The sequence below is a fragment of the Lucilia sericata genome, unplaced genomic scaffold (genome assembly GCF_015586225.1).
Source record: "Lucilia sericata isolate MDLA Ls3-8-SP2 unplaced genomic scaffold, ASM1558622v1 Contig000054F_arrow, whole genome shotgun sequence".
Classification (NCBI taxonomy): Eukaryota; Metazoa; Arthropoda; class Insecta; order Diptera; family Calliphoridae; genus Lucilia; species Lucilia sericata.
In genome coordinates this window covers 885,700-902,226 of record NW_023994090.1, presented here as the reverse complement: position 1 = coordinate 902,226, position 16,527 = coordinate 885,700, and the positions used below count along the sequence as shown (strand labels likewise).

The 16,527-nt window shown below is 28.2% G+C and overlaps 1 protein-coding gene across 1 annotated transcript in view; it reads right to left on the bottom strand.

Annotated features, from left to right (window-relative positions):
* The window catches only part of LOC119616053 (unconventional myosin-VIIa-like), a gene marked incomplete at its 3' end in the record, with an annotated part of 359,052 nt that overhangs the window by 118,324 nt on the left and 224,201 nt on the right, over window positions 1-16,527 (bottom strand). Inside the window, exons 7-8 of the mRNA XM_037972200.1 lie at window positions 1,119-1,693; window positions 816-1,058 (exon numbers count right to left, since the gene is read on the bottom strand). Coding sequence (XP_037828128.1) covers window positions 816-1,058; window positions 1,119-1,693 — 818 coding nt within the window. The remainder of the gene's footprint in view (window positions 1-815; window positions 1,059-1,118; window positions 1,694-16,527) is intronic.

The following is a 16,527-nucleotide window of genomic DNA, read 5'->3' as shown; positions in this document are numbered from 1 at the left end:
ACAAAACAATCAAATTGTACAAAACAAAACATTGAAATATTATAAACATTGAAATATTATAAACAAATAAATCCAAATTACAATACAATCTACATTTACACTACATCTTTTTATTTAACTTATTAACTGGTCTCCACAGCTATTGAAGAGAAGTAAGTATATTTCAGGTTCCTTGAAATTAGTACAAGTCGAAATAAATCTATTTCATTTGTTACATCTCTTGTAACAAATCTACAATTTTGTTTGAGTTATCCAAACAAAACAACAAATTCCCAATTGTTCCAATTGGAAAATTGTGTAGGAAGTATATATATACATCAAATCCGGGCCTATAGGGCCTGTTGTGCGCTCCTTAACCAGTGCCTCAGGTGGGAATCGAACCCACCACCTCCGGTTTAACAGACTAGAACACTAACCACTAACCTATGTTAATAAAGTAAGGCGCATCTAATAAGGTTAGGACATTTCAAGAGCATTTTTTATGAAAATTTAACCCGAGACTGTCAAACTCCATATAAAAACAAATATCTCTAAAAAATGACGCTGCCAGACTCCATATAAATTTTTTTTGCGAATTCGCGCCATAGCAAAATGATTTCACCTTATAATCGATTCGCATTGATTTAAAAGTTTCAACTACTTTAGCAGTTGATTAAATAACAAATTTATTGCACTTAAAAAAGTAATGGACAATTTTTATAGAAATTGTGTATGGAAAAAGTATTTAAATATAAATATACGATTAATATCTTTATAAATTCGAGGGCAATATAACATAAAATTTATTCATATCAGTAAAAATGTTATATACTTACTATTTCCTGTTCCAATGCAAAGACATAGTGGTTAAAAAACTTATGCAATTTTTCATTTGTGTAGTTTATGCACAATTGTTCGAATGAATTTTTTGCAAAGTTTTCAAATCCGAATATATCCAAAACGCCTAGAAATCGTTTCCCATCTTGTCCTGGATTTGTACAACTATTTATTTTAGATACAAGCCAAGCAAACGTTTTTGAATACAGCGCTTTAGCCATAGCATGGCGGTTTTCACGAGCCTAAAATTATTTAGAATAATTTATAGAAGTGTTTTAAAAAGTGTTTTAGTAATCTCTGACCTCTTGTAATTTGTGTGGAATCTCCGTAATATTTCCTCTTACATTAATTTGTCGTCGTAATAAAACTTGTAGCATGTCATCGTAGTTTATACCCAAAAGTTTGGATATGATACTACATATGTCTTTGTCTTCGTTAAGTAAATCACATCGTTCACCATCAACGTCACAAAAATCCAGATTACCTAACCATAATATAGCACTTAAAATCTTAAAAACGCCATCGATTGATTGTTCGGAAATTTGCAAAACAGTAAACGCCATGGTAAGAGCTTCAAATTTTTTTGATTCAAATTCAATGTCTAATTCGTTATTACCAGATGCATTTAAATACTTATAAAATGTTGGTGGTTTAAGGTGAAACTCTTTCATCATTTCAGGATTATGTTGTCCCTGTGCAACAAGTTGATATAAAACATGATAGTTTCTTTCTCCAGTACTTTGAAATGTTATGCGAGATTGTTCCAATAAGTAATCTTGTATAACGCATCCTTTAATGCCATGTTTTGAATCGAAGCACACTTGCATAAATTTCCCAAACCGTGAGCTGTTATCATTACGAATAGTTTTGGCATTTCCTACAAAAAAAAAATTATATATAAATATATATACACACATATATATATATTAATATTTATTATATGCATACATATGTAATTTATAAATTTAACATAATTGAGTTGGCAATTAGTTAACTAGAAATAAATTTAATCTAATGCGTACATACGCAGCGAGCTCTCAAATGAGCTCTCTAGTTTTTCTTCTTTCACACCACACACATCGGCAGATCGTACAATTTTCTTTCCACACTAACACCACTTCATTTTGTGTTTTTGAACTCCATTCAGTGAAAGAAAAGTTTGTAAAATTATTTACTGTTTTTTGGTGTAATGACTAGACTACTTTACAGTATACTCTATTAGAAATAGCAAAAACACATTAAAATTTCTAGATTTTGTATGAATAGGATTGGAAAAAAATTTAAACACGACCAATTATTTTTGAACATCGCCCTCTAAAATGCATTTGTTTGTAATTTTAGATACAAAGTAAACCTTAATATATACTCCGTGTAAATAAAATAAGTTCTAATAAGTGCTATATTCGGCAATGCCGAATCTTGAATACCAAGCAAGCAAGCAAGCTACTTTTTATTAAAACTCATTTAACTATCTAATTTTTAGATAACTTGACAACATTTTTGTTTCCGTAGTGAGGGTGCTAACATTTATGCATATTTGGAAATAATTTTGGTTAGGTTCATAAAATTTTATATTTATAGGCCAGTTGCAAACATTTTAATATAATGATTTCTCTATACACAAACATACTCATGTCGAATTTTTTCTGTATATAATCATTTAATAATGAATTAAGTGCTATTAAGTGATTTTCCGAAGTAATATTCCGAATAACGATTTATATATACAAAATACACATTTATCTCGAATTTTATCCTGATGACTTTGATTTCAATGTGCGTTTAAGTAATTTTCGGAAATGATCCTTATATGGGAGTTGTGACTAATTATTTACCGATCAAGAAAAATTTCGTATAATGATTTATATGCAAAAAAAGAAATTCAAGTCGAATATTACTTCAATAGATTTATTAATTAATAAAATATGTGCGTTTAAGTGATTTTCGGAAGTGGACTTTATATAGGAGCTATGACCATTACGGGCCTCTCCAGAAAAATTTCGTAGTGATTCATATGAATGTACACAAAACATATTTGTGTCGAATTTTATCAAGATAGCTTTATTTGACAATGAAATATGCGAGTTTAAATGATTTTCGGAAGAGGGCCTTATATGGGAGCTATGACCAATAATGGTCCGATCCGGGGAAAAATTGGTATTATGATTTATATGTACACAAAACATATTCAAGTTGAACTTTATACCGATAGCTTTATTTATCAATGAAACATATACGTTTAAGTGACTTCGGAAGTGGACCTAATATGGGAGTAATCGTAGAGTAATTCATATATAGACGAAATATATTTGTGTCGAATTTTATCAAAATACCTTTATTTGACAATGAAATATGTGCATTTAAGTGATTTTCGGAAGTGGACCTTACATGGGAGCTACGACTAATAATGGACCGATCCGAAAAGAAATTTGGTAGAATGATTGGTATGTACACAAAACATATTCAGCTCGAATTTTATCACAAAAGCTTTATTTATCAATGCTTCGTTTTAACGTGAGCGTGTTTTACACAGACAGACGGACGGACGGACGGACAGACGGACGGACAAATCGACTCAGAATTTCATAAGGATCAAGAATATATATACTTTGTTGGGTGCCAGATGAATATTTCTTGGTGTTACACACGGAATGACAAAGTTATATATACCCTCTATCACCACTGATGGTGGTGGAGGGTATAAAAAAGAAAAAATGGAAGATTTTAATAAATTAAATATCTGTGTTATTGATTCCGGTCGAATTTCCGAAAGATTGCATACTTATGCTATAAAATAAAACCCTACTTTTATAGTTCAAACGTCTGAAAAAAAATATTTCTATTGCTATTATCAAAGTGCATAACTTGCGTTAGACTAGTCAAAATACTAGTCAATAGACTAGTCAATTGACTAGTCATTAGACTAGTCAATAGACTAGACATTAGACTAGTCAATAGACTAGTTCATAGGTTGGTTCATAGACTAGTTCTTATGATATTCCATAGACTAGTCACTAGTCCACATTCTTTAGACATATTAATATATTAGTCAATAAATTAGTCAATAGACTAGTTAACTAGATAATAGAATAAGTTCTAAAATTATTTATATATACATATTTTTCAAAAATATTTGAACTTTTTTAAAAGCAAAAACAACGAACATTATCCCCTACATAAATCTATGCAAAACTTACAATATGATAAATTCATTCCTTACAATATGATATTTCTCTATGTTTAACCATCTGCCCCTTGTCGTAAACAATGTCGAACCCGCCAAGCACTATTGCTATGTAACCTGTAATTATATTCAACCTATCTATATCTCTATCCCAGCAAAAAAAAAAAAAAGAAAATACCTACAGAAGTGGTGATTTCAACACAGATTATTTATAGGCGGAATGTCTCTTTTATTTGATTCCAAATTCATTACTCCTGAAGTCATTCTCAAGAATTAATTTTTATAATATATTTTTTATGGTTATTTGGAAGTGAAATTGTAATTCTTTACTTTACTGTTGTTAAGAGGAATCAGAAAAATACAAACCCCTAAAAATATTTTCAATAGGGCTGTAACAATTGAAATCAATAAATTATTATTTGTTTATGAAACTATCCAAATTTGTTTTTAGGTATTTTAGCTGACAGATAACAAAAACCAAAATAGATTAATATTCTCAAGAGCACACAGAATCCAAACCTATTAACTTTTTTTTTCAAAACTGGACATAGATTTTAATAACCAAAATTCAACATATCTTCTATGTTTTCATCTTTTGTAACTATGTATTTCCGCAGAAGGTAGACTTACCCCCGTTATCGTTTAACCGGTAGATATTCTGTCACTGGTAAGGAACTAAGGACACTTTTAAATGATTTGTTTTATTTTTTCCATGTGCAGTAGATTTAGAGAACTGTTCAGTTAAAATTACGTCACTCCGTACTTTGAATTGTAGTGCCTCTGATGTAAAGAGGCAAAAGTCTTCGGGGCATTTTATTCATTTCAAAAATACGTACCATTAGCCGTATAAAATTTCAAGCGTTTTTTTGCTGTTTGAAAAAGTACATGCTGAAACGGTTATGAGAAATTCTGCACAAAATCATGAAAAATTTGGGCTCATTGATTTCAATTCCTTTAAAAAGAACAAAATTACGTTTTCTTCTGCCCTAGGAAAATATGAAGAATCCTTGAATATTGACAGAGAAAACAAAAATACTTTTAATTTGACAAACAATTTTGAGCGGTTCATTAAAGAGTAAAACCACAATTTTTTCGTCTTTGTTTCTCAAAAATACAACCATTTATAAAAAAGTAAGTTTAAAAATATTATTTTTATTCATTAGCTTTTATGCATCCACACTAAAGTTTTGGATGGATTTAGACACCACTTATTAAATCCGAAGAAATAAAGGTTTAAAGATCAAATATCGTTAGATATACAAAAAAGTTACCCAAATAATTTTACTTATTAAAATATCCACATCTACCTCTAATTAAAAACTTTCGGAATTTGTTAATGGTAAATGGAAAATGTGTGCTGGAATTATTCAAAATCATTATTTAATTTGAAAAGCTTGGAATAAATACGGTGCTACATACGTGCAGAATTTTTACTGGATAATTTTCTAAAAGTATAAAAAGGTATTGAAAGATGAATTCATCTATATTTTATATGAACAATGCTTTATATGCATCGTTTCAGAGGTATACCTATATAAGATTTGCAAAAGAGCTGTCTTTCAGGACACTCAAATGAGTATTCAAATACATATCATGGTTTTTTAGATTTGAGCTGCATTTAAAAAGTGGCAACCTAATTTATATCAATATAATTTTTTATCGTTTTTTTAACTTATTGCAGATTTTTATTGTTATCTCGATTTAACAATAAACTTAAATTTTATATTTTTGTATGAAAAATATGAGTGATTACGGATCATTATTTTTTCTCGAATTGAGAGTTATTTAAAGTAAATTTTTAAAGATTTATAAAAATAGAAATTTTAAGGGGAGATATAAATGATTTTCTATACGTATTTGTAGATTTAAATTTAAAATTCCCATTTTTGGGATTTTTTAAAACTTTTTTGGGAATTCCGGGATTTCTAATAAGAAAATTCGAAATTTTTATTTAATTTTGGATTTTGAGTAAAAAATCTACCTAACTGTAAAATTTCATCAAAAAATATTCATAAATAAAATTTTTATTGCAATTTGAAAAATTTGTATCTTCGCAAAAACTGAATAAAAAACATTTTTTATTTTTTTTTAAGTATTCCGCGAATTTTTTAATTTTCAAAAATTATATACAGTTTTGAAAAATAGACAAAATTACCTTTCCATTGATATATAACATGTCTACCTAATGTTTTTTAAGTGACAAATTAATTAGGGAAAACTCAACATCTTTTAGAAAATTTACCTAGCACTAATATTTTCATCCATAAGGTTAACTCTTAAATTTGTTACATATATGGATGAAAATAATAGTGCTAGGTAAAATGGCGAAAATCGGGAATATTTGGACCCGCTATTATCAAAAACTAAAGTAAGGACGGTAAAAATTTTAAAATTTTAATTTTCAAATGCGAATATCTCCTAAACTATTAGATAATTTACTATTAGATAATTTACGACAACATTTTTTATAGTGCTCTATAAGGAGATTCTATATACGAAAATTTTTTTAAATAGGAACTCAAATGAAGAAATAGGATCGTTTTAAAAATTTAACATAGCCGAGGTGTCCTAATTTGAGGACCCCCCGCCGGGCCCCTGGTTGGCATATAAGGTCCAAATTCAAAACCTAAACTCGACAACATCTCCTCTTTGTGCATCAAAATCGGATTAACCGTTTAGAAGTTACCGAATTATTTCCCTCTTTTTTTTCCTATACCACTGTGCAACATTCATTATAACAGATTTCATGAAAATTTGATCAGTAGATTTTTGTATGCCCGAACATAAATTTGGTTTAATAATTGTTTTACAAAAAGTTGGAGTAAAAAGGGGCGTGGAGTCCGATCCAGATCCTGAGATCGGTATACCAAATTTCATGTAAATCGGTTCAGTAGTTTTCTGTAAGTCTCGAATGAAAATTTTCTGTAACAATTATATAGAAAAAAGTGAGCATAAGAAGAATCGTGAAGTCAAATCATAATTTTATATAGCCTATTGTTATACTTTAGAATAGAACTATTAGTGTTCTAAATTTCATGAAAATCGGTTCAGCCGTTTGTTCGTGAAAGCGTAACAAACAGACTTCCTCTTTCATATAATTATAGGATAAGATATAGGTAAGGACAGTTTTATAAAAAGTATATATAGCCAATAGTTCTTTCCAAGCTTATACCTATCGGTATGCAAAATTTCAAGTTAATCGAAATTAGTGTAATAATAGTTTTACAAAAAGAGGCGTGGCATCCGATCAAGATCTTATATAGCCTATTGTTCCTTTTGGGGTTAGACCTATTAGCGGTTCAAATTTCATGTAAATCGGTTCAGTAGTTTTGCCGTGAATGAGTAACCAACAAACACACAAACAAACAAAAAAACAGTCTGTTTTATATACATATATATAGGATTACCTCTATAAAAAATAAATAAATTTTACTGTCTGTAGTATAAAAAGTCCATCCTTCAAGTTTATGTTGTATAAATTCTCCTTTAGAACACTCGATAAAGACTTCTTTCAGCAGACTTACTACTTGTTTGGCTTAAATTTAAATGTATTTTAATCGAATTTAATAGTAGATATTCTATGAAGCTGTATTACTTATAGGCCTTTAAGCGAAGACCTTTTAATAAGTATTCTATTAGCTTTCGTATAGAAGTGCATAGGCAAGAGAGATTTTGCAACATGGATAGATTCTTGTATCTGGAGAATAACAGTCTTCTGCAAAAAAAAAACCTTATTATGACCTTAAAGTGTACATTAGTTAACAACGACTTTTAGCTTAATAATCCATTATTAAAGAAGTATATGCAAAAACAGTATTTTAACTAAAATACATTTTAATGTTTTTTTAGATTTGATGCCGGCAATACCATTATTTTATTCTGTCAATATTTTCATAATGTTGTCTATGAGCGATTATTAGTTCATTTGGTATTCGTGTCTAATATTATTTTTTTATGCTTTTATATAAAAATTTAGCTTAACAACGGTTAGTAAGCATGTTGTAAGTTTTTTTGCATAAGACTGTAACGCTTGTATTTATAAAAAAATCTTATTTTGCTTTTAATGCACTCAATAGTTAAAGCACACTTTAGCCTTAAAAACCATTAATAAAATTGTGATATTCATAAACAAATAATAAACGTATATTAACTATTGTGCTGATTTATGTTTAAGTTGGCAGCACTGTACAATATGGCTGTCATTTTATGTGTTAGTGTTGCGTACAATTAGGATAAAATATTCGTTGATTCGGTTTTCTTATTTTCATATTTTTGTTTATAATAGATTTTTGACAATAAAAACAAACTTTTAAGAAAAATAAATATATATATGGCTTTAATAAATGTCTATTTAGTTCAGATGTATAAATATAACATATAATTTCTAATTATTATTAAAAGTATCCGAATAACGGATATTTTGCGACAAAATATACATCACTATGACACATTTTCTTATTTTTACTTATTTTCCTTGTAATTTTTGATAAATTTTTGCAAATATTGATAAATTTCTTTGATATTTGACTAATTTTAATGCCGGCGAATATATTTTGCATTAGTATAACACTAATCAATATAATTTACATGGTTAATTACTTTATGGCATTATATTTAACCAACAAACTTTGAAAAAGCCAAATCAAATGATTTTGTCCATCATTCGGTTGACAGACGGGCATTTCCAAATTGCCTAAAAATAGTGCTGGACAATTGGAATATTGTCAAATATTCATGCAGTAATCCAATAATGCCTAGATTTGAGTTTTTTCCTCAAAATATAATCGTTTAAAAATTATCTGGGATTTTATTTACAAATTTGTAAACGTTAAAATTAGAATTTTTAGATTTTACTTTAAAAGAAACCATAATTACTTTTCGCAATCAACCTAAAATTTCCGGAAAAATCTTTATCTAGAAAAAAATTGTTAAAAATCAAGTTATTGTTGGCTTAAAGAAGGGTCGAGCCTGCAATAAAATTCTTCTAATTGTCAATGGTTTATTGAAGGTGTTTTAAGCTATTTCACGTTTATAAATACGATTTTCCTGAATTTTGCCTTAAATTGTTTAATAAACCTAAAATAAGTTTTTATAAATACAGCCGTAAGACTTTAGCGCTTCTTTACTTCATGGACAAGATTTAGTTATTATTTAATTTTTCATTGTTATTTAAGTACTTCATAAGAAATGTTCAAAAGAAAACGTTAATAAACTATAAATTCCAGCCTTATATTAATATATGTAAATTTAATAGCAAGTGGTTTTAGACGAAATGAATTTTACTTAAGTAAGGCAGCCATCAACCCAGAAGACGTGATTTGTATTTGACCCGTTTCAACATTTTTTTTACTATATAAGTAACCATCGCCTACACAAACTACAGTTTTCACTTTGCACTACTATTTCCTTTTTTCTAATTGGTTAGAATAACCCGAAAAAGAAGAATATCATAAAAACCTCACTGTGCTCAACCTACGTATTAGCGATATACTGATTCATTTATTACGGTGTATCATGTACCGACATAACCAACTAAACTATCCTACTCATATTTTAACAGGCTTTGTTTTTGTCTATCATTAAAATTTTGTCCATCCATTTAAAATCAATAAAAACTATAATTTATGTAGAATTGTTGTCCCACCAATGTTTCTCCAGGTCAAACATCATCATCCTCTTGTATATTACATCATTAATAATATATCATTATTACATTCAAAATTTATCACTTTACACCATTGGCGGCCAAACATGCCCCTGCGGGCATTGTGTTATTCTCACTCATACACATGCAATACGAATGATCTCAGCAACAACACAAACTATACACAAAACAAAAACAATTTAATTTAGTTGCTCTCTTTATGAAATGATACACAGAGAATATTTTTCAAAAGCCGTTACAAATAAATGTTTGTATAAATACTTTTGATAGATAGATCTATTGCGTAAATAATTATTTACAATTATATTTGTATTGTCATTTATTCGATTAACGGTTAATCATTTGAACACTTATAGACGGACATACATACATATGTACATAAATACATCAACATATGCATTAATATATTCTTACATCAATATATGCATCAATACAACGTTTCGTCAATACATACATCGATGTATACATTTCCTCTGTTGTTCATTTATAATACAAATAATATGGATAACACAAATAAGTACAAACATATAATTTTTTTCAGTGCAAAGCACACATATTTTCATTTATGTTCTCTTTCATATCTTACACTACACCATATGCATTTTAAAAATTCTCTTTCTGGCACCCATGCTTTACACTTTTAAAAAATAAAAAACAATAAAATCATATTTAGTTTACAAAAATCTTATTAAAAACAACAACAACAAATATCATTGCAAAATACAAAAATAAACCATCAACAGAGAAGCATAAAGAAATAAACACAGATGGCGACATGGCTCTCTTAAAAAAGTACTCTTAAGCTCAGTGACGTCATCAGTGCCTAGAACTGATTGTATGATATGAAAATTGTATGTAATTTATAATAGAAAAGTAAATAATTATGTTTAAAACTTATTTGTGTCCAATAAATGTAAGGCAAGATTTTTAAATCGGAACTCAAATGAAGAAATAGGATCGTTTTAAAAATTTAACATATCCGAGGTGTCCTAATTTGAGGACCCCCCGCCGGGCCCCTGGTTGGCCTATAAGGTCCAAATTCAAAACCTAAACTCGACAACATCTCCTCTTTGTGCATACCAAATTTCATCAAAATCGGATTAACCGTTTAGAAGTTACCGAATTATTTCCCTCTTTTTTTTCCTATACCACTGTGCAACATTCATTATAACAGATTTCATGAAAATTTGATCAGTAGTTTTTTGTATGCCTGAACATAAATTTGGTTTAATAATTGTTTTACAAAAAGTTGGAGTAAAAAGGGGCGTGGAGTCCGATCCAGATCCTGAGATCGGTATACCAAATTTCATGTAAATCGGTTCAGTAGTTTTCTGTAAGTCTCGAATGAAAATTTTCTGTAACAATTATATAGAAAAAAGTGAGCATAAGAAGAATCGTGACGTCAAATCATAATTTTATATAGCCTATTGTTACACTTTAGAATAGAACTATTAGTGTTCTAAATTTCATGAAAATCGGTTCAGCAGTTTGTTTGTGAAAGCGTAACAAACAGACTTCCTCTTTCATATAATTATAGGATAAGATATAGGTAAGGACAGTTTTATAAAAAGTATATATAGCCAATAGTTCTTTCCAAGCTTATACCTATCGGTATGCAAAATTTCAAGTTAATCGAAATTAGTGTAATAATAGTTTTACAAAAAGAGGCGTGGTATCCGATCAAGATCTTATATAGCCTATTGTTCCTTTTGGGGTTAGACCTATTAGCGGTTCAAATTTCATGTAAATCGGTTCAGTAGTTTTGCCGTGAATGAGTAACCAACAAACACACAAACAAACAAAAAAACAGTCTGTTTTATATACATATATATAGGATTACCTCTATAAAAAATAAATAAATTTTACTGTCTGTAGTATAAAAAGTCCATCCTTCAAGTTTATGTTGTATAAATTCTCCTTTAGAACACTCGATAAAGACTTCTTTCAGCAGACTTATTACTTGTTTGGCTTAAATTTAAATGTATTTTAATCGAATTTAATAGTAGATATTCAATGAAGCTGTATTACTTATAGGCCTTTAAGCGAAGACCTTTTAATAAGTATTCTATTAGCTTTCGTATAGAAGTGCATAGGCAAGAGAGATTTTGCAACATGGATAGATTCTTGTATCTGGAGAATAACAGTCTTCTGCAAAAAAACCTTATTATGACCTTAAAGTGTACATTAGTTAACAACGACTTTTAGCTTAATAATCCATTATTAAAGAAGTATATGCAATGTTTTTTTAGATTTGATGCCCGCAATACCATTATTTTATTCTGTCAATATTTTCATAATGTTGTCTATGAGCGATTATTAGTTCATTTGGTATTCGTGTCTAATATTATTTTTTTATGCTTTTATATAAAAATTTAGCTTAACAACGGTTAGTAAGCATGTTGTAAGTTTTTTTGCATAAGACTGTAAGACTTTAACGCTTCTTTACTTCATGGACAAGATTTAGTTATTATTTAATTTTTCATTGTTATTTAAGTACTTCATAAGAAATGTTCAAAAGAAAACGTTAATAAACTATAAATTCCAGCCTTATATTAATATATGTAAATTTAATAGCAAGTGGTTTTAGACGAAATGAATTTTACTTAAGTAAGGCAGCCATCAACCCAGAAGACGTGATTTGTATTTGACCCGTTTCAACATTTTTTTTACTATATAAGTAACCATCGCCTACACAAACTACAGTTTTCACTTTGCACTACTATTTCCTTTTTTCTAATTGGTTAGAATAACCCGAAAAAGAAGAATATCATAAAAACCTCACTGTGCTCAACCTACGTATTAGCGATATACTGATTCATTTATTACGGTGTATCATGTACCGATATAACCAACTAAACTATCCTACTCATATTTTAACAGGCTTTGTTTTTGTCTATCATTAAAATTTTGCCCATCCATTTAAAATCAATAAAAACTATAATTTATGTAGAATTGTTGTCCCACCAATGTTTCTCCAGGTCAAACATCATCATCCTCTTGTATATTACATCATTAATAATATATCATTATTACATTCAAAATTTATCACTTTACACCATTGGCGGCCATACATGCCCCTGCGGGCATTGTGTTATTCTCACTCATACACATGCAATACGAATGATCTCAGCAACAACACAAACTATACACAAAACAATTTAATTTAGTTGCTCTCTTTATGAAATGATACACAGAGAATATTTTCAAAAGCCGTTACAAATAAATGTTTGTATAAATACTTTTGATAGATAGATCTATTGCGTAAATAATTATTTACAATTATATTTGTATTGTCATTTATTCGATTAACGGTTAATCATTTGAACACTTATAGACGGACATACATACATATGTACATAAATACATCAACATATGCATTAATACATTCTTACATCAATATATGCATCAATACAACGTTTCGTCAATACATACATCGATGTATACATTTCCTCTGTTGTTCATTTATAATACAAATAATATGGATAACACAAATAAGTACAAACATATAATTTTTTTCAGTGCAAAGCACACATATTTTCATTTATGTTCTCTTTCATATCTTACACTACACCATATGCATTTTAAAAATTCTCTTTCTGGCACCCATGCTTTACACTTTTAAAAAATAAAAAACAATAAAATCATATTTAGTTTACAAAAATCTTATTAAAAACAACAACAACAAATATCATTGCAAAATACAAAAATAAACCATCAACAGAGAAGCATAAAGAAATAAACACAGATGGCGACATGGCTCCCTTAAAAAAGTACTCTTAAGCTCAGTGACGTCATCAGTGCCTAGAACTGATTGTATGATATGAAAATTGTATGTAATTTATAATAGAAAAGTAAATAATTATGTTTAAAACTTATTTGTGTCTAATAAATGTAAGGCAAGATTGGCGGATAAAACTTAGTTGCTTTCTTTTTATACATTTTTGGCATCAATTTCATATTTCGGAAACATTTTATGTTCTTTTCTCTTTTCTTGTAGTCTTGACCAATACAATAAACCATCCCTTGGGATTTGGATTGATTACTTCACTTGTATTAACAATTTTCTTTTAGTGTAACATAAATTGTTTTTTTAAATAACACCTAAATGATACTACACTAAATAATATGTATGCTTATTTTTAATTGTTTTCTACACACACATACATAAGATTCTTATAAACATTCTCACACTGCATCCAATTTAGCAACATAGGTTTTTGTCTTTGCTAAATGTTAGGAACAGTATGCAGGTTGCGGAATAAAAAATTCATATACATTGACATTAAACACAACAAATGTTATTGCGAAACATTTGCATTGTTATAGATTCTGCTTAAAATGTATTTACAGGTATAAGATTTGATAGAAATTTTATTGGACAAAAATATAAAAGAAACACAGAACAAAACAATTTCTGGGTATTTTTTTCAAGGATTAATACGGCAAATTATATGAACTGCAAAATTTTGCTAGTTGAATATTAAACTACATAATTCTAAGCAAACTCCAATAGTCAAGATACTAAATTCATAAATAAATTAATCTGTAGTGAGTGTTATTTCAAAATTTCACAGCTTTGAATATGGCTAAAATTAAACTTCATGCAATGATTTATTTTGCAAATAATATGTATTATAATTGTAAAAATTGTTTTTCTTCATCCACTATTTTTTTTTCGTTAAAAAAAAACTCTTGTTACCAAAAGGTGGCAATATTTTCTTATGACTGTTCATAATACAGAGGTGTTGTAATGGCTTTATGGCTATGTAAAACTCCTTTTCCGCTTTGCTGCCAACAAGTAAACATCAAAAAACTTGAGTTTCTCTTATAAAGTACAAATTTTTGCCAAGATAATTATATTTGCGATATCAAAAGAAATAAATATTAGAAGTTTTAATTGATCATTCGAAATATAACCAGGTAAAATAAAAGCACCATTTGATATTGGATTGTGTTATAAAGATCTTTAAAATTTAGTTTACATAGAATAAACTCATTATTCCAAGCCAACTGAAAAATCTTTGAAACAATTCGTGGCTCTTAAGAACAATTTTGCATAATATCCAAGATAATCGAAAAAAATCAAACCCATCATTGTTGTATTTATTGTCATAACCAGGTAAAGTCAGTTAAATATGTTTCGTTTCTTTACATTTATATTAATTTTTTCTCAGAAGTTTCGCACTCTTTCACGTGGTGGACTCATATATTGAGCCACCACTGTCACTTTTAATCCCAACCTATATTGGCATATACATACATCTGAAGTATGTATGTCGATATGTGTATGTAAATACCATAAATTCCTAAAGAATTCTTGAGAAGAAGAGGAGAGAAATAATGGTAGAATACCAAAGATCATACCACATTAACTGAGAAATGATGAACATTTGCAATATTACATAGAAATGATGAACATTTGCAATATTACTTTCAAAATAGAAAAAATCAGAAATCTAAGAAAAAATATTGTTTAACGAGAAAAATAAAATTTTAAAACCTAATTTTATTAAGTGGAATTTGAAGAAAATACTCATACAAAAAGTTGGATTCCTACTAAACCATCTAAAAGTTGTTCCTGGAAAGAATTTTGGGTATAAAATCCAAGAGAAAGTTGTGACTTGAGAACCCAGTTTGTGTAGCAAGCGGATTATGTAACTATAGTGTTATTTAAAAGTGTTTTATTTAAAACAAAATACTAAAAAATAAATTTCCAAAGTGCAGAATAAATTAAAACATAAAAAAACCTTAATTCAAAACAAATTGCTATAACAAAAAAAAAAAAGAAAATTGTGTAATAAAATTGAAATACTTACGTAAAATTTATAAAAAAGAAACCTAAATTAAAATAGTGAATGTTTTCTAAATCTAATTCATTACACTAATATTAATTAATAATTCCTTAAAACTAAATATTGCACTGGAAGTTTATTTGTTACCAACATATATTAAATACGTTAAAATATTTTACAAATAATCTTAATTTTAATTTAGCCTAAGTATCACAGAATTATCAACGATCGCGAATACCCTTAATAATACAAGCGTTTTACGCTTTGTACATTCCTACATACATATTTTTTTCCCCGTACAAGCAGTTGCAGAGGCCTCTACAAACGCTGTTACATATCTACAATGTTAACTTGGTGAGTCAGAAAAAAAAATGCAGTTAATATTTCTTATGTATGTCCGTATGTACAAGCTATCAATACGTATCAATACATGTTATCAAGGCAACATTCAAATTAACAAAAACGCTCAGACTAATGTTAAATATTAAATATAATATTAACTAACGCTTGTATTTATAAAAAAATCTTATTTTGCTTTTAATGCACTCAATAGTTAAAGCACACTTTAGCCTTAAAAACCATTAATAAAATTGTGATATTCATAAACAAATAATAAACGTATATTAACTATTGTGCTGATTTATGTTTAAGTTGGCAGCACTGTACAATATGGCTGTCATTTTATGTGTTAGTGTTGCGTACAATTAGGATAAAATATTCGTTGATTCGGTTTTCTTAATTTCATATTTTTGTTTATAATAGATTTTTGACAATAAAAACAAACTTTTAAGAAAAATAAATATATATATATAAATATATATATATATATATATGTTTAAAACTTATTTGTGTCTAATAAATGTAAGGCAAGATTGGCGGATAAAACTTAGTTGCTTTCTTTTTATACATTTTTGGCATCAATTTCATATTTCGGAAACATTTTATGTTCTTTTCTCTTTTCTTGTAGTCTTGACCAATACAATAAACCATCCCTTGGGATTTGGATTGATTACTTCACTTGTATTAACAATTTTCTTTTAGTGTAACATAAATTGTTTTTTTAAATAACA